The sequence below is a fragment of the Ascidiella aspersa genome, chromosome 3 (assembly GCF_963924565.1).
Source record: "Ascidiella aspersa chromosome 3, kaAscAspe10.2, whole genome shotgun sequence".
Taxonomy (NCBI): Eukaryota; Metazoa; Chordata; class Ascidiacea; order Phlebobranchia; family Ascidiidae; genus Ascidiella; species Ascidiella aspersa.
In genome coordinates, this window is record NC_139449.1 from 25,868,372 (window position 1) to 25,892,102 (window position 23,731).

Below are 23,731 nucleotides of genomic sequence, written 5' to 3' on the forward strand. Positions count from 1 at the left end.
GATGTAAACACCTATAACAATGTATGCAACCAATCAACCACGTTAACAGTCCAACTCATTTAATCGGCCCTTCATGCGTTTGACAACGTTGTAGAATTATCAGGCTTGTTTATCGTAATTGACGCTTGAGCTGGTTTGAATACAGGGATGAAGAAACCTAGACACTTGCCTTCACCCCGTAAAGTGTATTCTCGGTTTAGGCTGCTGGTTTTGCGAAGTTAAGAATTCGAAAGGAGGCAGGTGGCCCCAATTTGCGTGGAAATTCCGAGAAATCCTTACTGCACGCAACCTGGGCTTCCTTCTATTGCTGCATCGCTAAAAAACCCGGGGTATAAATTCGGCAAGCCGCACGTTTCTTCACGCAAGACTCGTCGCCCGGCATTGCCGCAGCTCAAGCAAGCGTTATCTGGACGCGAACAAGCTTTGCGTTTCAAACGCCGAAATTCCACGCGTCGGCGATTTTATGAGTGCCGCGCCCCTACCACTTGTTGGTGCTGTGAATAAACGAGTAGCCAAGGATGGTTGTCCGCGGCTATATAGATACTTTTGGAACTAGCCCATTGCCGTTTTTTGAACAGACAAAGTCCATAACGCGCCCCAGTTATGGCTAACGGCACCCCTCAAAAATAATAAATAGATTTTCGGCACCCCGACTGAAATTTTTGTTGAATAATTTACTGAAATGTCACTATAAATGCAATTGGCACAATCAACCTAAAACACGAAGGAAAAGGTCATTTGATATAATGTTTTTTAATCGTACACAAATAGTTTTATCAAGAAGCTTACCAATTGAGCAAAAATCGGATTCTTAAAAAATCTCAAAATACCTATCGGCACCCTTGAGCATTCGCGCCGCGGCACCCCGGTTAAGAACCACTGCCCCAAAATATGCCCGGAAATAACCAATTGTTGGTGTGCTCATGTGTCATTTGAAAGGCGGGGTTTGTTCAGAATTTTTTTTTTTAATGAACAGTTCGTTTTATTTGATGCGCCAGCAGCCCGTCATTATGGTTTCCCACCCAAGAAGCACTGGAAATGAAACAGAAAATGACAGTCTAACGATAATGTGCCATAAGTGTTGTTTTGTCGGCTTGTGATAATCCTATTGCGACCCCGGCAGGCTTCGGAGCATTCGATATTTTCAGGCACATAAAAGGATTAAAAAAAGCTTTAGATTTTTTGAAATTGTTATTCAGAAAAAGGTAATCGCAGTAATGTATTCAGAAAAAGGTAATCGCAGTAATGTGTTGGTCAGCGTTAGCGTTTTCTAAACCAAACCTGACCCAATTATGTTTTGCAACACTCCTACACCTTAACGCATTGGGTTTCTCATCGTATATTTATTATTATAACCGTAATAAAATTGTACCATGGTTGTAGAGTAGCTTTATTAGCAATAATAATAATCTGCATAAAATTAACAATTTACTAAAAGAAGTGATCAATTTTCCTACGTACACATGACCTTAGTATAGGGTTTTAATATGTGTACATTACATTCCCATGTTCAGCTTGGGCATATCTTCAGGCAAACTTTCCTATTTTCTTTACAAATGTTTATCGTCGCAATGAGCCTACTGTCGCCTAAACACAACATCGCCATTTGCCGCCTGTAATTGTTCCTCGTACATTATTTGCGGCCGAATTAGCTGCCACATCGTCTCCGAACGAGACGCCTATAAATAATTAAAATAGCCGAACAAGTAACGCTTTCACACCAGCAGCGCCACCTCGCTTTTCTCGGCTATGCGAACTCTTCGCTCGTTTAAGGATTCGCAATTTCTGGAAAGACTTTTGTGGTATGACAATAAATCGTGTTTTGTTTGCTTGGCAAATATGCAATCCGTTTTGCCTTTGCCTTTTCGTAATAATAAAAGCAAAAAAGGTTTTAGGAACCTGGCCGCTATGCGGCCGAACATCTGTCGTACTATCCCTAATGAAAAATACGCTTATTTTTTTAGAAAAAATAAAATTATACTCATTAACTACCTTCTAAATTCATATATATATATTTTTTTTAAATGTTTGCAGTTTGGATCATTACAAGCCGAGTATAGTTTTTTTACAGTGCTTCTTAAACTTTTTTTAGTTTTGTTCAACCCTAGCATCTATCTCCAGATTTCATTCACCCTTGTCTCATAAAAAATGAAAAACTTAAAATTTATTTTGTTTTTGGAAATTATCACCTGTTCACTGAACAGCTTGAACACCCGGAATATCCGCCCTGCTCGCAATCTATTGTATCCAAATATCCATTTCTGCAGGTTCACCCTTTCACCCCTTTTATTTGGTTCACCCAGGCAAAGTTTGTATTTACCCTGGGTTGAACCATTCACCTGATTGAGAATCACTGGTTGTTATATACAGTTTTGTCCAAAAACAAACGTTTGGGCTTTTAGAATATTCCATAATGGATATCTTGGCACTGAGGCCAACGATACAAACGAGACTTGCGCTTTTTGCAGGACGGCGCTGGCAGCCCTGATCGCCTTGGTCATCCTGGCCCTGGTCTACGCCAACCCTTGCACATCCACGGCTGGCGCACAGACGGGTTCGGGCAACTCGACCAACGGAAGCAGCGCTCGCCTTTGCCAGTTCCTAGACAAGGAGGCAGGCCAGCGCTACGAGTTCATAATCGACCTCGTGTTGGCCGTCGTCTTCGTCTTCTTTCTCAACCGACACAACGAGGTAAACCATCGAGCCTTCAATGGCGTTTGATTTTTCCAGCTAAGTATTTTAGGGAGACTTTGATGGAGTTGGCGTTGACACTGCACTCCTAAAATGAAGCTACTGAGTTTTCACACGAGCTTTGCATGTCGTTTTACGTTATTTTGTTTGAAAGATTGAGGCATTGTCGATCTTATAATGTAGCTGGAACGCGATATGCATATCCTAACGCTTTATACTCAATATACACCTATATGATAAGATAGTTTTACCCCCCCCCCTCCAGGGTATTTTTTTAACCAGAACAAAATGCTTAATCTCTAACGAAACGTAACAGCTCTTATAAAATTAAAATAAAAAAATAAAAAGTATTATTATAACATATTCATTGGAGCAATGTTTATATATTTGTAGGTGCGGACCAACATTTTCGCAAATGATACTAGTACTCGTTCTGTAATTTAGGAAGGTATCGCACTCTGTTACAGGATTGTCATAAGTCTTTGGATCTTTAAAAGTCTTTCAATGTTTTTAATTGATTTAAAAGTTTTTCCGAAACGTCTTTGAATTTATTTTTTGTGCAGCTTAAGTCATGTATTTAGAAAGTACCAGTAAAAAATAATTTGATTGTTTTGACCATGGCATTTGCCCTGTTTTGTTTTCAAATTATATTAAAAAAAGAACGTCCAGCGATCCAATTTTAGGTCTTTAAAAACCTTCAAATTTTCTTAGAAAAGTCTTTGAATGCCTTTGAATTATAAATATGTGTGGTAACCCAGTGTTAACAAACCTAAACTGTGTTACTGGAATGCAAACTGAAAATGTAAAAATGAAGATCTCCTCGCCCTTACACGTTAATAACGGCAATGACTTCAAACTAGCAATATACTTTAGACTTCCTTGTCTGAGTCGAAATCAGTCATTTATATGTTCTAGTTATTAATCAGACACGAACGTCTAAAATATAATGCTGTGTTACTGGCGGTGTATTTTGCGTTTTCTTAATATAGTTTTTTCTTGCATGTAAGAAATCCAGTGCTTGAAAAAACGCTCTGCACACCCACGTTCGGCACCTAGGTGTGTCCGTAACGTAGCGGGCGTTTCCGTCGAGTAAGCGCACCCGCCATAAATCATCCTCATGTTGTTCCTTCTCACAGCTGGGCTACCGCCTCCACTACAGCGGTGAGCGGAAGGTGCAACGCATCCGTGAGGAGACAGAGACGCAGCACACCTACGTCGAGTGGCTGCTCGAGAACTTTATACCGAGCCACGTCAGGGGCGCCATGAAGGTAAATTGCTGCTGCTCCTGTTTGGGGGTTTGCGGATTTAAATAAAACACACGCGCTTCATGTATTGCCAAGTGTTACGGTTCAGGCTGTTGAGAACTGAAAGTTAACAACTTGCGCCATGTGCTTTTCGCTGGCAACATATTGCGAAATTGGAAAGGAAAACAGTTACATTGTTGCGTCATGAACATGGAAATTAAATGACGTTTCTCGCTGTAACAGTCAAGCTTTTAACAGAGGATCTCGTTTTTAACGTTTTAAAGCGCATGACGTTTATGTAGAAAACTTGACTTTACGGTCCATGTTTGATAGCCTATAACTATGCCGCAAAAAATAAATAATTGCTAAAAATGTTCTCTCTCGTCTAGTATATTATGTAGCTTAACTAGTGTTATCACGTCCAGGCTCGCACAATTTTTCCTCTCTTAGATTCGCATCAGTGCAAGTTAAACAAGAATAAAACAAAATGCATTTTCATTTTTGCGGCCCGTTTCTTCGCCACTGCTCGTACAAACTCGCAACAATTCGGTTCGTCAAATAAAGGTTTTACGTGTTTGCTTGCAGGACAACCTGCTCTACTCGAAGACGCACAAGAAAGTAGGCGTGATCTTTGCCACCATCGTCAACTTCAACGAACTATACGAGGAGGATTACGCCGGCGGGATGGAGTTCATCCGAGTCCTCAGCGAACTTATAGGCGAGTTAAAAACCCTTAGATCAGGGGTTCTAGAGCTTTATTTTACCTCGGAAATCAGCACGGTTGCCAAGCAATTTTCAGATATGACGTCAAAATGCCGTAATTATACAAATAGACTTCAGATATCTGCTGATTTCGAGCTAAAAAATGTGAAAGTGTAATGGAGTCTAGATTCAGTGCAAAACCGTTCTACTTTTAGTTAAATTCTTTGATAAAATTTGATTACTTCTTGAATATACACTAATATTATACACTAATATTTCCATTAGGCCCGGAACTAGTTCACGAACCCCCAAGGAGTCATGGACCTCAGTTTAAGAACTCCGGCGTTAGGTGGACAGAGTAAAGCTCAGTGCGTTTTGTATTGTAATTTGTCTTGCGATTCGTCAATAGTTTGCAAAGCCTTAAGTAAAACGTACGCTTTTGGTGAGTTTCGTGCCTAGTCGTTTTTTCAAGAGGCGTCATAGTGGTCGGAGCTTCAAACGAACTTTAATCAACTTTAGCACATGCGGGGCTTTAAACAATGTAAAACGATATTCGGTACCTTTCCCTCAACTCAGATGATTTCACCTTAAAACTTCAAATGCGCCACGACCCGCCGTGTGCGTCATCACACTCTGATATTAAAAAAGTGCTTTTCCTTTTTCGCTATACTATTGTATTATAGCATGACAACACTAGGATATGCTTCAGGGTTGAGCAAATAACTAGTCGAGGCAATTAAAGCTGTCTAATCGTCGGTATCGTTACTGAAACATTACAATAAGTAGTTACTAAACTGATTTTAATTACGTATTTGCTTTAATGTAATACTACACATAGCAATATACCGAATTGGCAAGTACTTGAAACATGTTTATTTGAGCAACGCGAGTTTACTTCGCCTACAATGACTCCCCCTTTTTACCCATAGTAAACCACAATACGTAGTACCTCGGGCAAAATCCCCCAAACGTGATTTTGCGCCTATGCGGAAGCTCAAAGCACGTCCTTCTACAGACGGTAATGCACTTCCGTTCGCTTTAGCCTTAGTAAAGGCACGCGAGACGCGCGTTTAAACTTTTTGATGCCTCCTAAACTGTTTTCTGTGCAACTTCTTGGTAATTTAGCTAAAAGCTAAGTAAGATTTAAATCAGATTAGAGAGTGATCTAAATCATCCATTCCTCTCTCGCGTCTCGATTTCCAATAACAATGACACCATTTCGATTGCTTGAACAAAAATAAAAAATATAATTTAAAACAGCTACTGTTACCTATTGCGAAATATCCATCCATTAACGCGCTATTCGAACCTTTTTGTGTAAGGTCGTTAAAAGCCTTATTGTTGGACGCCGTGAGAATATACATAATTTATTTGCCACCCAATTAACTTCATCACAAACAAAACAACAAAAAGGCTTTTAATCAAAAATATAAACTGTTTCAAAAACAATCAATAACCGGTTTTTACCTATTCCCACTCGAGGCCTGTGGCTTTATGAGCAATGAGCAATGAACATGCATTCTGTTGCCACAAACAAATGCGTTTGTTTTTCCGAGTTCCTGATATAAGGTTATAGGGAATAACGTTTGTTCTGCTGTTTCTATTTCACAAAACTCGTATAACAAGGAAAAGAAGTGGCACTGTAGACAAATTGTATTTTCACATCATTTTATCAGAACCTTATGAAGCACAGTCGTGCGAAAGCTCGTAAGTGTCACTTTTTTTAGTTTTTAATTAGGACAAATACGTCTATCAACCAAGATTCGCTTAACACGGTTGTCTTTTGCCGGTTTCAGGCGACGTCGACGAGTTGCTCAACAAGGAGGAGTTCAAAGACATCGAGAAGATTAAGACGATCGGTACCACTTTTATGCTCGCGTCAGGTTGGTTACCTGACTACCAGAGTCAATCTGTTCCACAGTTTAGCAATAAAATGTTGATTTGAGCCGTGTACTATAGATAGCAATAGGGTACTACCCATTATACCAGTGTTTAAAGATCTGGATTTTAGTTCCTTTTTATACTCGTCTTCGGAGTACTTAATTATTAATTATAATCATTAATATTAGTGCAATATTGAAATAGAAACACGTGGATGGCCAAATGTGCCTTTGTAATTGTAAACATTTACAGTTCCATTATCTTGTTAAAAAAACACTACCTTGGACGAACCCGGCTTTGTAGTGCAGATACAAGAATCCGTGTATTCCGATTCAATTTTCTTTATTCTAACACAATACACCGAGATTACTCCAAATTAAAGAAAAAAAAAACTGTGCTTTGTGGAATCGTGCTTTTGTTATCCTTGAGAGAGTCAAATTTGAACGGTAATTGGCGCCTTTGTGGGTCCGCCCGCGGCTTTGTCACTGACAGGAGCGCGCCTTGTCTTAAAACGCGCTCGTTGCCAAATGACACAAAATCTGCGGCGCAGAACGTCGTGAAATATATTGGAAGTGACGCAGGGCTGCTTCGCCTCAAATAGCTTGCCGTCGCTGCGTTTCGCCGAAACTTTGCGGTGATTTTGCGTGCTGCGGCTGTCTTGACATTTCCCGACCTTTAAACGGCGCCGCGCCAAAGAGATTCGACCGATTCGGGCGATTCGCATCGCGCGGTTGTTTGCTGTTGCTGATAGCCTTTGCGTGCGTCGGTTGCCCATGCAAATAAAGGAAAGAACGTAGCACGTTAAAATCATAATTCTTCAATACGTATTCTTTTAAGATGGAAATTATAACATTAAAGTATATAAACTCTTGCTACCAGGCATAGTAATGTTACTCAAAAAACAGCTCTTCTGGTAATTGTATTCCTTTATCAACGTTTCGGCAACGGCAAGAATAACAATTACCAGAAGAGCTGTTTTTTGAGTAATATAACATAAAAATATTTAATTCCCGACAAGTTCGTCCCGCTTCTTTAACGTAATATGTGTATAGTTAAAGATATAACTGTTTGTTTATCAATTAAAGCTTATTCTCTCTCGCTTGTTTATTGTCAATATAAAGGTCTCCACCCGGACACCGACCAAGAAACAACCGGACCAGAATCACACCTTGCGCGGCTCATGGAGTTCTGTATCGCCATGCAGGTGACTGTGAAAAAACGTTGAACTTTTAAACGATTTAATAGCTTTTCAATAAAAAAGATCTGTTATCATTTAACAAAGTAAACAGGGCCAGATGTGTGCCTTTTGGAAGATTTAACACTTGCTAATCTTACTGTCCTTGCCCTGTCCCGGTATCCCATTCTCTAGGTATTAGAAAGTATACCAGGCCACAGGTGTTTGACAGTAATCAAGGCCCCATATATTGGGCATAAAATGTGATCCACGTCACATAACGAGTTTTTTAGTCCCAGGGGATAATGTTGAACAGTATCCGAGGCTGCACTGGTAAAACAGTGTTCACCCGTCAAGGCTTTGACAACACCAGGGATTGACAAAACTCTGCTGTAGCAAGACCTTTTTATTAAATCTTTAGTTTTTACGAATGTTATGTCACTTTTAATTTCTCCTCTATGGTTAACAAATTAAATTGAAACCTTTCGAAGTTTTTTGCGTGTCCGGCTGCTTTCGCTCGAGTTTGTTCACAGGGCGCAAATAACCAATTTAAAGCAAGCCTCTTTTCGCAATCGCTTTCTCTAGAACGCCGTCGATCGCTTCAACGAGAACATGCTCAACTTCCAGCTGATCCTTCGCATCGGCTTCAACCACGGCGAGGTGACGGCTGGGGTAATTGGCACCACCAAGCGCCTGTACGACATCTGGGGCGACACCGTCAACACCGCCAGTCGAATGGACTCGACCGGCGAGCCCGGGCGAATTCAGGTGGGAAAAAAGGAGGCATTTTTTACCCAGTGCTCAACGTGGCTACAAACACTTGGCTATGAATGCATTGTCACGATTACAACTGACCCTGTATAACTCATTTGAATAAGCAGTCGATTCCAATCTGTTGACCTTACACGACCCTATTTTAGCTTTTATGCGATCCTTTATAAACCAATGCGATCTTTTATAAACCAATGCGAGTTTTTGCGCACAACTTTTTGCTTAAAGGCACTTCCAAAAACTTCACATTGCAAAAAAAACAATCTAGAATAATTTATGTAAAAAATAATTTATTTTTTCCGTGAATCCGTTTTGTACTTGATTCCCCGCGACAATGCTAAATTTTCTCTTTTAAGCGCCGCCTCCCGATGAGTGATTGAGGGTTAGTATTTTCTAGAGGCCAATGTCGCTTTTACCCAGTTGGACAGATTCTGGTTTGCCTTTTCGAGGCCATACGGCGTTCTTTCAGTACAGATCGATTGTGACGTCAATGCATTGTCTATTACAACTCCTCCACGTATGACGTGCATTGTGCGTCAACAAAACCCAAAGAAACGATGATCGATTTAGAGTTGCGTCGGTCCTTATTGTTACTTGCAATGTAACACAGCAGAATTGCAATGACTGATGACAAATGACTTGACTTGAGTGAACAAGTCATTATTTTAAAACGGCTTGACTTGACTCTGGTAATTTGGCAAATGACTTGATTTGAGTGAACTTACGATTTATGTATTTCGTTTGCTTTAGAATGGCGCCCCATTATTAAACGTGACTGAGCGCATCTTCTACGTAAAATTGCTGTGTTTAGTTCTTATAAGAGCTGTCGTGACATTTTTTCAAATCAGCTATTGTGACATTTGACAAAATTAGGTTTCTTTGATTTAGCGAAGCGATCTCAAATTGTTTTATTGCGACATTCTCGATAAATTTGCTGTTTTTTCAAAGTGTCTACTTTTTGTTACTTAACTTGGGCAATGTGGTTTGCAGATATAAGGACTAGCCTTCATATTATGCAGCAAACCACATTTCCTATAAATAACTCGATTAAAGTAAAATGCTCTTTCAACAAATATTTACTTATGGCCTCAGATGCAATTAACGTACCGGACTCTATCAGATTTTATTATTGAACCGTTATTTCGTTTTTAAACTAATGGTTTGTGAAGTGGAATTCAGCGCAATGAGCATATTAAAAACAAAACATCACAATCGCTTGAAAGTAGAGCATGACATGCGACTATGCTTATGCAAAGGGATGAAAAACCTAGTGGATACTAGACAGGCGCAATGATTTTTTTGTTCGTATATGAAAACAAAATGGGGTCGCAATGTAATTTTTTCTTTCATTTTATTCAAATTGGGGTCGCCTATAAAAAAGGTTGGAGACCACTGCTAAAGGATATAGGCCAAGGGTGGGCAAATGTAATCAATGGAAGAGCCATTTGCAGAAACTCCAAGTACCTCAGAGCCTCAAAATTATTTCAATACAAAAACTCTTAAAAAAAGGTTGGTTGCATATAATAACAGAATTGTAATATAACAAAACTTAACGGTAATAATCAACACAATAATAATAATGCGCACAATATTTATTAAAATCAGTCTTTTGTTAACTAACTCTTCGGACTCTATGTCTAGTGATACGTGATAAACGAAATGTTAGCCTAAATAACGAAAAGAAAAAGAGAGAAACGTTTATAAACTGTACTCTTGGTAACCTTTACAATTTTGTCGAAATTTACGATTCAACTAGAAGAGCCACAAAAAACATGCCGGAGAGCCACATGTGGCTCGCGAGCCGCAGTTTGCCCACCCCTGCTATAGGCTATGTTGAAAGTGAATAAAGAGTTATTCGAAACGTTCAAAATGATACCTACTTCTGTATGGGCTTTGATATTCTTATTACTTCTTACTACAACCTCCAACCATTATGCTCCAAAGTTTTAAAGCTAAAGTCCTCAAACCCTTCTATCTATTTTTGTCCTGGTATGAAGCAAACACAACGTGAAACAGATGTGTCATTCCGTATGATTTATTAGTTTATTTGTCATATTAAATGCGACTTTATGTCCTTTTATAACCTAGGTTTCCGAGAAGAGCAAGTTGGCGCTGGATGAGCACTACAATTTTACCTTCCTCGCCGAAAAAAGAGTCAAAGGTTCGTTGAAGAGTTTTTGCTTTGATCTGCTATTCCAATAGTAAAAAAGTAATATTTTCGCGGGTTGACAGGTGATTGTATTTAAAGAGTCTAAATATTTTTGGTTGCAATTCGTGTCAGCGTTTGTTCGACCATTTCTAATTGACATATGCTTAAATTATCTAAGTAAAATCTGTTTCACTTTTCCATAACCAAGTAGAATCTGTTTCAATTTTCCATTTCCAAAAATAATCTACTTTCGTTGCATGCTACAACTTTTAAAACCGTACCCAAAGCGTCCAAAGAAGCCTTTCTTCTAAGAAGCTAACAATGTTGACCCAGCGCTCTGGAGCCGTATACGTTTAACGCCCGTTTTTTCGTATCGCAGGCAAAGGAATGATGAAGACGTACCTGATGGTGCGAGACGACGAGTCCACCCGAAAGCTCCCCATTAACCCAAAGTTCGACTACAACCCCTTTTGCTGACGGCCTCCGCTTTCGAGAACTTTCCATATTTGTGCAAACAACCGCTTCACGCCCTGCGACGATTTTACAGTTTTAATGTGAACCGAACTTAAACTTACCTGACGAAGATTATTTGATCACGCCCGACAAATGCTAAAGTGAGCACAGAACGCGTTATCCTCCTTGCACACTTAAACATAAAACCGAAACGCGGCGTTTTAAACCTTAACTGCCCGAACGGTAAAGCCTGCCTTTATAAGCGCGAAACAATCTAATTTTTGTGGCACTATTTTTTCCTGATTTAATGCAGTAACGTCGCGCGAATAGTGGTTAAAACTCCTGCTACGATGGCACAGTCTGGAAAGTCCCCCGTTCCCTTCAGTATTTCGTCGTTTCGCCCTACGCACCTCGCGTTCAGTCTTCTTCACGTCGCCTTGTGTGCGATCTCGAAAGTTTCTAACCACGTGATGTGATTGTGATGCGTGTTATACCCCTCTCCATTTTTTTCGTCGCCCGCGTTTTAACCAAGATTATTACTCTTTCTTATTCTATCGTTGTTGATGTTGTCGGTTTCGTGTCTGCTCGCTTCTAAATCCGGCGACAAATAATACCTGATGATATTATTATTATTATTGTTATTATGACTACCCCGATGTTATTGCTTTCTTTTCCACGATGATATTTGCCGTTGTTGTCGTCGTTGATGTTGTACCTGTTGTTATCTGCGTTGCTTCAACACCCCTTTTCGTGCTCGCCTTCTTTGTTTCCGTCTTCTACCGCCGCGTCCATGTTTTACCTGTTGCCGCGCGGATTCCCCAAGGTGATTCCACGGTCGGCGCACGACCCATTTGATTCTTTATGTGCGCTTGTATCGCGTCGGCAATGCTTCCCCGCAACGATTCTCTATTTTCATCTGCATGTCAATAACCGCTTCCCGATAATGTCGTGCGTTGTACCTAGTAGTTGTTACTGACTTTTCCTGTTTTTGCGTGCGAGATCGCTCACTTTTACCCAGGCGCTTTTTCCATTGCAATACTACCATCGTCGTTTTCATTGCATTGCTCGTTTTACCATTATATATCTATATTATGTATATTCACTATTTGGCCTAACACCCTGTTTCGGGTTAGCAGCCTGCCTGGCCCGCTATATCCTCCGATTTACCCTACTCGCTTTACTGAATCACTAAAATCACCGCATCGCATTTATTACCTGGTCAACATAGATTACTACCTTTACTCCCCGTCAACCACTTTTTGCATTGCAATATTTCCAATACGACTTTCCTTCTGTCCGCAACAAGCAAATGCTCTGCCGCTTACCATGAAATAACACATCGGTTTGCAATAATAACGATCATTCGCCTTATATACCACACTTTTGCGTATTTTTTAAACTGCAAAATCAATAATGCCCTCCAAACCACCATTTGCGTTGTCTAGTATGAGTCAACAGCCAACAATTTTCCATATGTATCATTAATTTCAAAAACAGCCGACTTACCTGCCGATATAGCGGTTGTTAGTTTGACTTATAGTTTTTTAACCGATAACGTTTACTTTTTAGGGTGGGTTTTGCTAATGCCGCGATCCTTTTGAATTGCGTGCAAAACACGTTTATCTTCGTTCCCCATTTTAACGCACCCGTAGCCGGTGTCGCTGCTCAGCTGCTAATCAACTGACACGCCTGAACTGCTAATTTGCGGACTTTTTTAATTGACAATCTACACGTTACTTTGCAATGCGCCAGAAAGCGAGGAACGTTATCGTGGTATTGTTGCGAAGCGTCGAATATTCAAACGAATGGTTAGCACGTTCTGTAACTTGCTGCAACGGCGGGCTCTTATCCGGATGTCATTTTGCTAACTCGATGCCTTTTGATTTGCTTTCTTTACTATAACCTCGATGCGGAAAAAATGCTTGTGCTCTCAAGCACAGCCAATTGCAAATGTAAACAAAACTTGAAATACCTTTATAGACAATGATTTATCCTCGTTTGTATTTTTTTAGTTAAAAACTGCGATGAATTTATTTTGCTTGGCAAGGTGACGCCTAAAGATGCGAAATCCAAAACGCAATACATTTTTATGTCCACTCAAATCGTGTCTGAACGGCCTAAATCGACCAGGGTAACACGTTATGATTTCTCATTGTTTTGTTTCGATTTTATTTTTTCGTGCGCGGTCGCTTTTTACAGGCAGCACTAGTCGAGCTGCTGCTTACTCGTATTTCCGATTTCCAACCGTATTTTTCTTCATTAAAGATTTGGCACCTCTTGTCTTGATGACACATTCGCGGGCGTTTAACGTAAGAAACAAAAAGTACAAAAGCAATACTCGATTTAAATAACACGCCGTTTATTTTCCCCATCAGCAATAATTAACTTCCACAAAGGTATTAGGTTTTTTTTCTTCTTTTTGTTCCTCTTTGGATAGGCAGAATTCAAACCACCAACATCTGTCCATAGTGTCTCTTGTTTACCACATAAAATAACGCGGTTAGGAACTTTCGCTTTTTCTTCGTTGGTGAAACCCATTCGTTTTTTTCGTTTTGTCGTCAACATAGACCTATTTCGACATTCCTCAAATCCATACCACGCGGCCGTTTAACCGCGTTTCTTTCAGAAGTGTTCCGGTACGACGTTGTAAATTCAACTCCTGCAAATTGCAACGATAAGAAAATATTCTCCCAATTACGATTTCCTGATATCTACGTCGAAGATTTGCACTTCAAAGGTTCTCATATACACAGTACGCGTGTTTGACCCGTTTATTTCGCAACGCACTAAGTATAATTTTCATTATTTGACGTCAATTTGCATATGCAGACATAATGTCGACTAAAGACAATTTTATAAAAGTATTTTATGGATAACATTTTTGTGTGCGTAAAAAATGCGTGTACTGTGTGTACAGTCTCCTTAAATCTCGACACGTTAGTCGGGCAGCGTTTGGCTCTTATTGTGTGTAGTACTTTTTTTCTGTACAGCTTCCTCCTTAGCGCCACGCACACCGGTCGACAACAACCGAGACCGAATTTCTTAGCGTTATACTTGTTTTCGAGCGCACCTCGTTACTTACAATATAGGCGACTGTTGCATTGTGTGCGTTTGTCTGTTGCAATAGCACCTTAACAGGTTGAGAAGTTGAGAGACGCAGATAGCTAACTGTGGCCATTTTAAGAGTTTTTACAGAATTCACGGTGATTAATTAGTTTTACCTTTTGTTCGGTATGTAAACTTAGCACAGGCAATATGTTTTAAGTGAGCCACACTTGTAAATATTTAGATACAAACTCAGGCTAATGGTGTGATACCTTGTTTATATAATAGCTTCTCCATTTTTACGTCCGTCAAGGCAAACAACCAAGTGTTAGAAGTATCTTAAAGAGTTGGCATACTTCGTAATCTGGAAATTGTACCTGTGCTAAATTTTTCATAACAGATCTGATAAAAATGTTGTTGTTAGGGGCATGAGTACAATTACAATTTAACCATCAGTCCTTGAAAGCTGGATCTTTGCTTTTACACAAGTGCTTCTTTCCATTTCGCAACAATACAATACTTAGTGCACGCGCGCAGCATAACACAACACCAGCAACTGTACATTTATGGTACAATGCGAAACGAACGAACAACAATATACAAAAAAAAAACACGACCATTTTCAGTTTCTATCCAAAGCAACTATTTTGCCCCTAACTTGTAAAATGGTCTGCCCGAGATCCACGACTCGTCGTCGCGAAGCGGCCGCGGAGTCGACGGACTAGCTGACGTCATCGATACCCTGGATGACGTAGGCGACGTGAACGGCGTCAGCTGGCTGGACTTCAACAGAGAAGGCGGGCTTTGTTCCTTGTCTTCCTCGTTGCCCAACAAGCCCTGGTACTTGTCGAAAATATGCAAGCGCTCTAAAGCCTGGACAGCGTCTCGTTTTTTGCTCTTCTTCGTTTCCGCATCTTGCTTCTGCTCATCTTCATCTTTCTCCTCGGAGGATGACGAATGGGTCAGGTCCCCGTCGCTCTCGCTTACTTCGATCTCGACCACCTCGTACTCGTCCGGATCGTACTCCTCGTCCTCATTCCACTCGATGACGTCATCGCTCTCGCTCGACGTGACGTCATTCGATTTCGCAGCGGAAGATGACCTCAACGATGACGGCGTCGCCACTTCCGGCGTCCGCGGGAGAGAACGCGTCGGCGTGTGATCTCCGTGCACCTGGGGTGACTTTGGTTGTTCAGTCGGTGGGATGACCAGCTTGGGTGCAACTCTCGCCCTGTTCGTGTTAACGTCTTTCGCTGGTGCCGGTTCCTCTCTTATGAGCTCCTGCTGCTTTTGGGCCCTTTGCTTTGTGGCGCTCTCCTGCTCCGCCTCGGATTCGGTGGCCGAGAAGTCGCTCGCTATCGTTTTGCCCTGAACACGATGAAGGTTGTGCACAATCCGAGATCAAAGGAGAGTTTACTGACACTGTGTTAAAACTATTCACGTCGAAGTAATAATGATTTTTATCGCACTATTTGATCACTTATGCCGTTGGAGGCAACTTTGAAAACAATCCGTCGACAAGAATCTAGAACCACAACATACCTAACTTACCTTTTTTAGGTTTAGCATCGGACTTTCGGTGCGAATTGAGTCCATGAGTTGCGTTCTGAGATCAACTGGCGGCTTGGCTCGTTTTGCAGTTTTGTGCGGTTTCGGTTGCGTCTGCTAAAAATATATTACACGTCATAGATATATAGCATTGCAATTGAGGGAAAACGTAAAAGGACATTTTTCAAACGAAAGGGCGTTCGTCTGCATTTTAAATCTTACCTTGCCCGTTTTGTTTTCTCTCTCGGGCTCACCAGTAGCTAAGTTTTGAAGTCTGTTTGAAAACCAGTTTTCCAGCATATTCAATTCGTTTGGATTCATCTGGCCCAGAATTTTCTGAAACAAAACATCTGTCAAATACGCAAGTAGATAGAATGCAAGTTTTATAAAATTTCAAAAGTTTTTTTACTTTTTGTATGAAGCTATTCAATCTGTGGCTGTTCAGAAATGACACATCTTATTGTGTCATATCAGTTGTATTTTTGCAGTTCTATTAATCACATTTCTAAGTCAAAGCACAAATGTTTATTCTGACGATCATGGTGTTAATGTGTGCACCTGCAGATCCTTGTCCTGCACTGATCCGGTTGCATCAAGTAACACGCATTTTTTCTTCATGTTCTCCAATCGCTGGGCTTTTTCTCTTCTGTACCATTCGCTGCTGGTCTGGCGACGAAGTGTTGGCCTAGTGGGCTAAATATACGCAAATGATTGATTAGTTCATCATGGGAGGCGGCTAAGCTATAACAAAAAAAAATAAACTAGGTGTACATTATAAAACAAAAAATTCTTATATTGGCCCAAAGGATGACTACGAAAATGACTGAGGCTTGACAAGTTAACCTTCATTCAGTGTTGCTCATTTAACCCAATTTCGCCTAGTGAGTTAGATACAAAGTTCGTAAATAGTTATAATACCAATGCAAACTGAATATGTGAAAAAGAAGATATCTCCTCGCCCTAATGCACGTTAATGACGACAATGACTTCGAATGGTAGCAAAACAGTATAGACTTTCTTGTTTCAGTCAAAATCAGTCACTATAGGTTCTAGTTTATAAAAGAGAAATATATTTCGCCAATCACGGCATCATCAGTCTCTAACAAACGAATACAAAATAAAGTAAACACGTAAACCAGGTGGTAGAAATTAAAAGTCATGAATAGTAGAAATTTAAAGTCATTTTTTATAACACCAATCAATGATTTTTTGGACTTTCGTTGCAAGGGTAAAGCGATGTCGTTCGCTACTTTTGCATTTTATAACCCCAATTCAAACAAACCCCGGGATTTTCAACATACATTCATGCGTTGTTCAGCCAGTCTCTTCTTTCGCACTTGGTCCATGTTTCTGGTCAGAGAGTTAGATGCTGTCATGCGCAAGCCCGGGTTGGCAAACTGATAGCCGAACCGTAAGATCGTGCTGCGTCACAACAACAAGATTTTAAGCAATCATTACGCAATATTTGAATGGAGAATTTCGAACATGCTGGAACAGTGTCTGACATAAATTTTAACAGTTTAATCACTATTTTTACATTATCAAAAATGTTGTCTGTTCGATAACAAAATAACATCGTTATAAAAAAAAATTATTTAACTTTGACCTATTCTAATTTGGGCGAATTTTACATAAATTTCATGATATAAGTTTTTCGGGCTCAGCTTAATTCACTTTGCCCGGTGTTTCAATGGTAATCATAAAAAGTTGTTTAGTAGGCAAGTTAAGGAATACGCAACCGCTATGATTCGAGAGCCCAACATAGAAAATCACTTTTCAATGTCGACAATCCCGAAACTGAACATCACGTCATTCGTTGCGGTGAAAGATTTCAAGCAGGCATTTACTCACTGGTTGTCGCGCAGTATCTTGCCAAACTCGTGCTCGACATTGGCACCGAAGATGTGTCGTTGGTTGTCGATTCTCACTTCGCGAAGGCTCGCGTTTTTTCGCAGAGCAGCGACGATTCGAAGCGCGCCCCCACCTGCGCAAGTAATTCCAATTAATCCGTGGCATTGCAGTGTAAGGCGGATAACTTGGTCTTTACTTTGGGTAACGAAATTTGAAATCTGTTCGAGTCATAGCCGTTACAAACCTTATAAGTTACAACGCTAGATGGTCTTGGGACAACAGGAAAACAGTTTCTCCTTTTTTAATTTATTTTTAGTTGAACCAAATCTTTTAAAAACGAAGTATCTTCATACAAAGGCATGCTTGAGTTAAGGTTAAGTTGTTTTCCAACATTGGCAAATGACAAACACTTTTTGTCAAAAATATATCGAATGCAATAAATAGCCTAAAATTCAATTTGACTTGTTTTGTACCTGAAACAAGTTTTTCCTTTATAATGTGTTTTACATAGATGTTTTTATTAATGAAACTATATTTTTAACGCTTTTCGACCTTCATTCGTTTTGCGTAACTATGAACATGACCAGGTTGCTTGCAATGATTTGTTCAAATATTTTCTGTTTTTTTCGAACACACCTGTTATGAAGTTGGACTCGACGTTCAGGTTTTCCAGCGTCTTGTTTTTCTTGATCATGGAGGCGAGCGCCCGGGCCGCCTTGTCTGTCAGCCCTGTGTTTGCCAACAGCAACGATTTCACCTGCGTGTTTTCCTCCATCGCGTCTGCCAGCTCCTCGAAGGCTTCCATCGGAACGTTTTGTATGTTGTTCAGATTGACCTGATGCAAGACCAAGGTTGTCAAACTGACATCAATATATTTTCAAGTAACGACAAAATTCGCATTTTAATACAATAAAGTAAATTTTAATAGGTTAAGCTCTAAGGAACTAAAGTAGTATTTAGCTGTGAATCACATGCCTTAATTCAAAATGATAGAAGCTTTTCAGCAAGATGTAATTCTTAAGGAGTTTTTATAAGAGATCTTGGTATATAATGCCACACATATGTAGCAGGAAAAACATTAAGGCTTTTTGTTAGTTTACATAATACTTAACGTCTTCATAAGTTTTTTGACATACAAATTAACGAGAAGAACTTTCTGTAGAAAAAAACTTGTTCCACTTGCTATAAAAAATAAGCGCAATCTGCTTATTATTAGTTTTTTTGGGAAGGTGAGTAAAACCTGTAAACAAATGCATTTTAAACATTTGGTGTGTTGGTTGGCTACAAAAAGAACAACCAGTAATATAAAAGAGAAAAATGTAAAATTCCTGCTATTTGTGATTACATTTCGAAAAGGTTTTGCTGGCGTTTATTTAATTCGTTTGCATGAGTACAACATATGGCCGAATTGTGAAATAATAAGCTCATTATCGGCTTGTGCGACATTAAATTAGGTGTTCTTATCGTTATTTGCAATATTTTCAATTGATCAAGTTGTAGTGCAATACATCAAGGTTTGCACATGTACCAAAGTTCCAAACGGTTCGCTCAACACTGGGATTAATTATTTACGTTAGCGTTTTCCGCCAGCACTGCGATTCCAGTCCCGTTTGATCGCGCCAGGCCAGATCCCATGAGAGCGCGTGCGGCCGAAGATCATCGTTAGCGAGCAGCAGCTGAAGCTGTACGAGTCGCTGTAGGCGCCAGCAGACGCGACACGCTTTATGTCTATTGCTATTTGGACAGGGTGACTGGGTTACGATTCGCTGAAAGTCGGGCCTGTCGTCCGTTTGGGGTCCGGAAGATGCCAAGTGGTGCCGGCGCACTTGCGCTAGCTGTCAGCGTATCAGTAATATCGCCAGTTGCGCTGCGTGTCATGTGACTGCCAGAAGACTTTATATGGTTTGAACTTACAGCGTGTTTTCATAAATAAATAGACACGTTTTAAAAACAATTTGAGCCATCCGATACCTAACCTTTTAACTCATAACGTTCCCTCTTCGTTTTAGTTGAACTATATAATGTTTGTTAAATAATAATGTGTTTATATGTCAAGCAGCGGGCCGTGCGTCACAACGTCCGTTTTGCGTCGTGACGCAAACACCCGGAGAGACGCAAAGGCGCGCGCTAACCTGCAGCGAGCAGCTGCCGCCGAAAATAACGGCAATGACGTCACAAAGCAAAGCGCGACCTGATGCGGTTACCTCCGTCAGACTGGGATCGTTCTCCCAAATTCGCAGCAGGGTTTCCTCGACGCTGTTCGGGTTGATTGACAGCTCGCCGATGACGTCGTACGAGGACTCGGCGCTTGTGCTACCCGCCGTCGTCGATGACGTCATCGTCATGACGTCATCCACTGGGTCCTTTGGCGGCGAGCGCTTCAGTTGGCGGTGCAGGTGGTCGTTGGCCTCGGCCACGGCGCGGTCGACTCGCTGGTCCGAGTTGACGCTGCCCTCGGAGTCCGCGTCCGACTCGTCAACGCAACTCTGCGAGTTACTGAACTCGCTCTCGTCGTCGTTGTTGTTGGCCGCTGCTTGCTCCTCCTTTCGCTTGACGCCCTCCGTGATGTGCTTGAGGCTTACGCCGTGCAGAACATCTGGCAGTTTTGCTTCACGCGTTTCCACCTGGCAAGGCGATGTGGATATTTTTTTTAAACTTAAATTTTGATGAAATAAGCTATTGCTGCTAGGCATAATGTATAACCGAGTGTTGCTCATACAGCAGTATTATAAACAAATTTTTGATATTTCGTCAAGTGCCTTGGTGAAAACGGAAAGTTTGATTCGTGTTAAAATTCTGGTTTTGAATATACCGATAGAATGGTGAGTTGGAATATTCGCGTTAACTAGGTATCTGCGTTTTTTAACGTTTACAAATATTTTATTTGCTTGTTTTTTAGATCAACTATTTAAAATTTGTTCCAACAAACAAAACGATTATCAAAAAAGGCATATCACTGGCAAAAACTTAACTAAACTTAATAATCGTAAACCTGGCTTTTTCTCATAAAAGAGGTTGGTTCATGGGCGGGTTCCCAGGGGTAAACAATGCTATAGTAAAAAAGTCCTAGACTATACCCAACAGATAATAAGTAATTCTTTCGCTGCAAAAGTTCTAAAATTTATCATAAATCACAAAACGAAAAGTAGAATTAAATTTATGAAACTGTTACAAAATACTGCCTATAGTTTTGTGCAAGGTTTATTCATTCTACATTTAACTACAATCTCTACAAAAACAAAAAATATATTTTCTCGATGCTTTTCCGATACAAGCCTGCATAACCTTAGCAACATGGGGCCTTAACTAATTCTACGATAGACATCATTTTGAAGCGCAATCAAGGCTCATAATAATATATGTTTGTCAGTACTGTTTCATCTTGTGCTTTGCTAGTAATTGCTACAGTGGGATATGACCTCATTAATGTACTTACCTTTTTTAAACGGGGCCGGAGTGACAACATTTCTTGTGTGATGAAGTTGGAGTTGACAGGCTGGGCGTCCTTCTTGGATTCCTTGGCGATCTTTTCCTTGTTGCGTCGCTTAAACAAGGCTGAACTGTTTTTCCTTGTGTATCGCCGACTTACTCCACTGCTGTTTGCCCTACACGTTCTCCGTCTGCGGATTGATACTTTTTTGTTAAGGGATTGGATAAAATTTAAGCGCATAAAGGTTACTGCGCGCATTTTAAGTTTGATGGATAAACTAAACCATAAAAGAGCATTACGAAAGACATAAAAAAACATAAATTTTTAGAAAATATACATACGAAAGAGTATGGCTAATAAAATTGGATAACCGGCAAAAGGTTTTCTGAAAATATAAACAAACAATTGGTAAGTTAACAGTTATAATTAACTATAACAGTCATATTTTTTTTAAATGTCACTAATTAATAAGATTCTACAAAGCACGAAATTGAACGATAATAATGAGCACATATTAGAAACTACGCGCGCGCAATTATCCCGTGATAGACATGCTGCCTAGAATTTGTTTTTAACGAAAATTGTATCGAATCGGAACTGACATTATCCCTAACCAACACTATAGTGGCATTGCAGTGATATGACGTTGGATTCAACCAGCAGATAAATGGGTTGCACAGCATCCAGTTCGAACTTACTTGGATCGTTGCTTGACGGCGTGCATGAGCTCATTCTTCATTTCGCCTCCATCCTCACTGCCCTGCTTCCTCAGTCGCTCCCGGGAGCTGGTCTTGCGCAGCGCCGGCACTTTGAAGACGTGATGCTGACTTTTGCCTGGTGAGAAGATTTGTTTTGGTTAGTCTACTTGCCATTTTAGTGCGCCCTGTCGAGAGAGATAATTCGCACACCCATACTGCCAGGGTGTTGACAAAAATTGCCTCCCTTGGCGGCACCAGCACCTTAAGAGTGCTCGGTTGTCGGACGACTGCTAGGCCTGCACCAATGCTGACTTACCGCCCTTTACCTAATATGCATTTTGCTATTCATTCGTTTCTCCTAGGTAAGACCACCGTTTGATAAAAAAGAAAAAACAAAACTACAGAGTACTAGCAACTTCAATGTGGCAAAGCAGGAATGCTATAGAGGACATGTTCCAAATCAACTAAATTTTTTGATAACAGCTTTGTGAAACATATTGTGAACTGTTATTTGATCTTGTCGCATTGTAATTTAACATTACCTTCATTTTAATCGATTGGCTGCTAACCACTAACAAAGTCGAAAAAATACCCTAGGTTATCCATCTTACTCTTATCATATTGCTCAAGCACACACTCAACATATCTTAGTTTATTAGTTCAATAATGTCGTAGTGAAAGTTAGTTAAATTTATTACACAATCATGTTGCTGGAATGGATGACACAGTCTCGAGACGTACCTGTTTTCTTCTTTTGAATGTCGTGCGATGGGCGTCTTTGTTTTGCGAATTCTGGCACCTTAGGAGTCTGATCTGCCTGATGGGAAGATAAGCGCCTTGATCGATCTCTTGTCTAGCGAACAAAAATTATACAATTAGTCTCATTTGAAAAGGCATGTCAAACAGCTGATTTCGTCCCTTTAGACCGTTTTAAAACTTTTTGTGATTTTTTAACATTTGTGCTTTTTTAACAATTGTGTTAAACCCCTTTAAAACAATTGTTAAAAAAGAATAAAAGTCTTACTACCACCAAGCGCTGAGTTGAATTGTTAAACGTATAAACTTTAAAAACAAAATGTTACCCAAGCTAATAACTGGCATCATCTTTATTATCCCTGTTCAAATCAAACCACCAATAATATGTTTAGAGTGAGGAAGTCTTTACATTTGTACCGCTTTAAATGGAGTGGTTAATCGTGGAAACTGTAAAAAAATGTAAAAAATAAACTAGACGGGGATTAGAATAAACCATCGTACCTCCTCAAGATGTTGCGACGGTGTCGTGTCTTGCTCTTCGCACTCATCATCAGATTCAGATTCTTCACTTTCCGAAGAGGAGGAGTAGTTGTAGCCGTTGGCCGCCTCGGGTTGACCTTCCGGTATCTTGTTTAACACCTCCCTGTCGATTTCTCCCTGCATTGATTCAGTAGTAAAAACTTGCTTTAAATTTTATCTTTGACTTTATCAAGCTCTGTTCAATTGTTTTGTTATACATAAATTAGATTTAGGCCGTTTTTATTATAGTTACATCAAACTGATTATGAAAAACGATTCAAGGACGCAGTTTACCGATTTTTTATATTATGTTTAACAAATGCAGTTTTCTAACTAAATGTTTTCGCCTAATTGTATGCTAGGCAGCCTTAGGTATGGTACGATTGGTGTGGTATTGTCTGACATGTGAGACTACAGCTATCCAATGTATTTTCACTAATTATTTTTTTTAAACGCAATGAAATGCCACTTTAATTCTGCATTTATATTTTTACAATTGCCACGTGATATGTTCTCATACCTCAAGCTGCTCAAGTTCTTCTGCGGTTAGATTGCACAAAATCTCATCTTCGTCAATTTCTCTGTATTTCTCCAGCATATGTCCATAACCATCGCCTCCGTTTGAAGACATTTTTACAGGGAACTGCAACTGGATTGCTTTTCAAAACAATCACAGAAGTTCGCCTTACAATTTGTTTTTAACTTTTCTTACTCTTACCCGTGATAAACTACCCTCCGCGGCCTTGATTACAACAACACATAAAAACATGTCGTGTTTTCATAAAAACATGAACTTATGTTGAAACGGTCATTAATATC

The 23,731-nt window shown here is 40.1% G+C and overlaps 2 protein-coding genes across 6 annotated transcripts in view; one reads left to right on the forward strand and one right to left on the reverse strand.

The window, feature by feature from the left end:
• LOC146161153 (adenylate cyclase type 9-like) overlaps positions 1-14,171 on the forward strand; it is a 31,588-nt gene extending 17,417 nt beyond the window's left edge. For all 4 annotated transcript variants that reach the window (XM_083386080.1, XM_083386082.1, XM_083386081.1 and 1 more), the window contains 8 exons: positions 2,469-2,691; positions 3,828-3,959; positions 4,521-4,653; positions 6,434-6,520; positions 7,640-7,722; positions 8,278-8,460; positions 10,552-10,624; positions 10,992-14,171. In XM_083386080.1, coding sequence (XP_083242206.1) covers positions 2,469-2,691; positions 3,828-3,959; positions 4,521-4,653; positions 6,434-6,520; positions 7,640-7,722; positions 8,278-8,460; positions 10,552-10,624; positions 10,992-11,089 — 1,012 coding nt within the window. In that variant the 3' untranslated portion in view covers positions 11,090-14,171. The remainder of the gene's footprint in view (positions 1-2,468; positions 2,692-3,827; positions 3,960-4,520; positions 4,654-6,433; positions 6,521-7,639; positions 7,723-8,277; positions 8,461-10,551; positions 10,625-10,991) is intronic.
• LOC146161154 (uncharacterized) lies at positions 13,838-23,651 on the reverse strand. Of its 2 annotated transcripts, none has more exons than XM_083386085.1 (13): positions 23,433-23,651; positions 22,895-23,050; positions 22,379-22,490; positions 21,638-21,773; positions 20,946-21,129; positions 19,714-20,133; positions 18,146-18,344; positions 17,510-17,642; positions 16,960-17,080; positions 16,217-16,351; positions 15,881-15,994; positions 15,662-15,772; positions 13,838-15,478 (listed from the first exon to the last, which is right to left on the reverse strand). In XM_083386085.1, exons 1-13 carry the CDS (start codon positions 23,541-23,543, stop codon positions 14,753-14,755), a joined length of 2,658 nt encoding a protein of 885 aa, XP_083242211.1. In that variant the 5' UTR covers positions 23,544-23,651; the 3' UTR covers positions 13,838-14,752. The 2 variants fall into 2 exon arrangements, with proteins under 2 accessions (XP_083242211.1, XP_083242210.1); XM_083386084.1 differs by having other exon boundaries at positions 13,840-15,478; positions 15,662-15,775.
• Between the last annotated feature and the right edge of the window lie 80 nt (positions 23,652-23,731).

What these genes read in the sequence shown, in the direction of transcription:
- LOC146161154 (XM_083386084.1), bottom strand. Translation starts at nt 23,543, where the DNA reads ATGTCTTCAAACGGAGGCGATGGTTATGGACATATGCTGGAGAAATAC. An exon ending in CATTCAAAAGAAGAAAACAG is followed by an intron (nt 21,774 to 22,378) that starts GTACGTCTCGAG and finishes TCTTCTCACCAG; the next exon opens with GCAAAAGTCAGCATCACGTC. An exon ending in ACGATCCCAGTCTGACGGAG is followed by an intron (nt 18,345 to 19,713) that starts GTAACCGCATCA and finishes GTCTTGCATCAG; the next exon opens with GTCAATCTGAACAACATACA.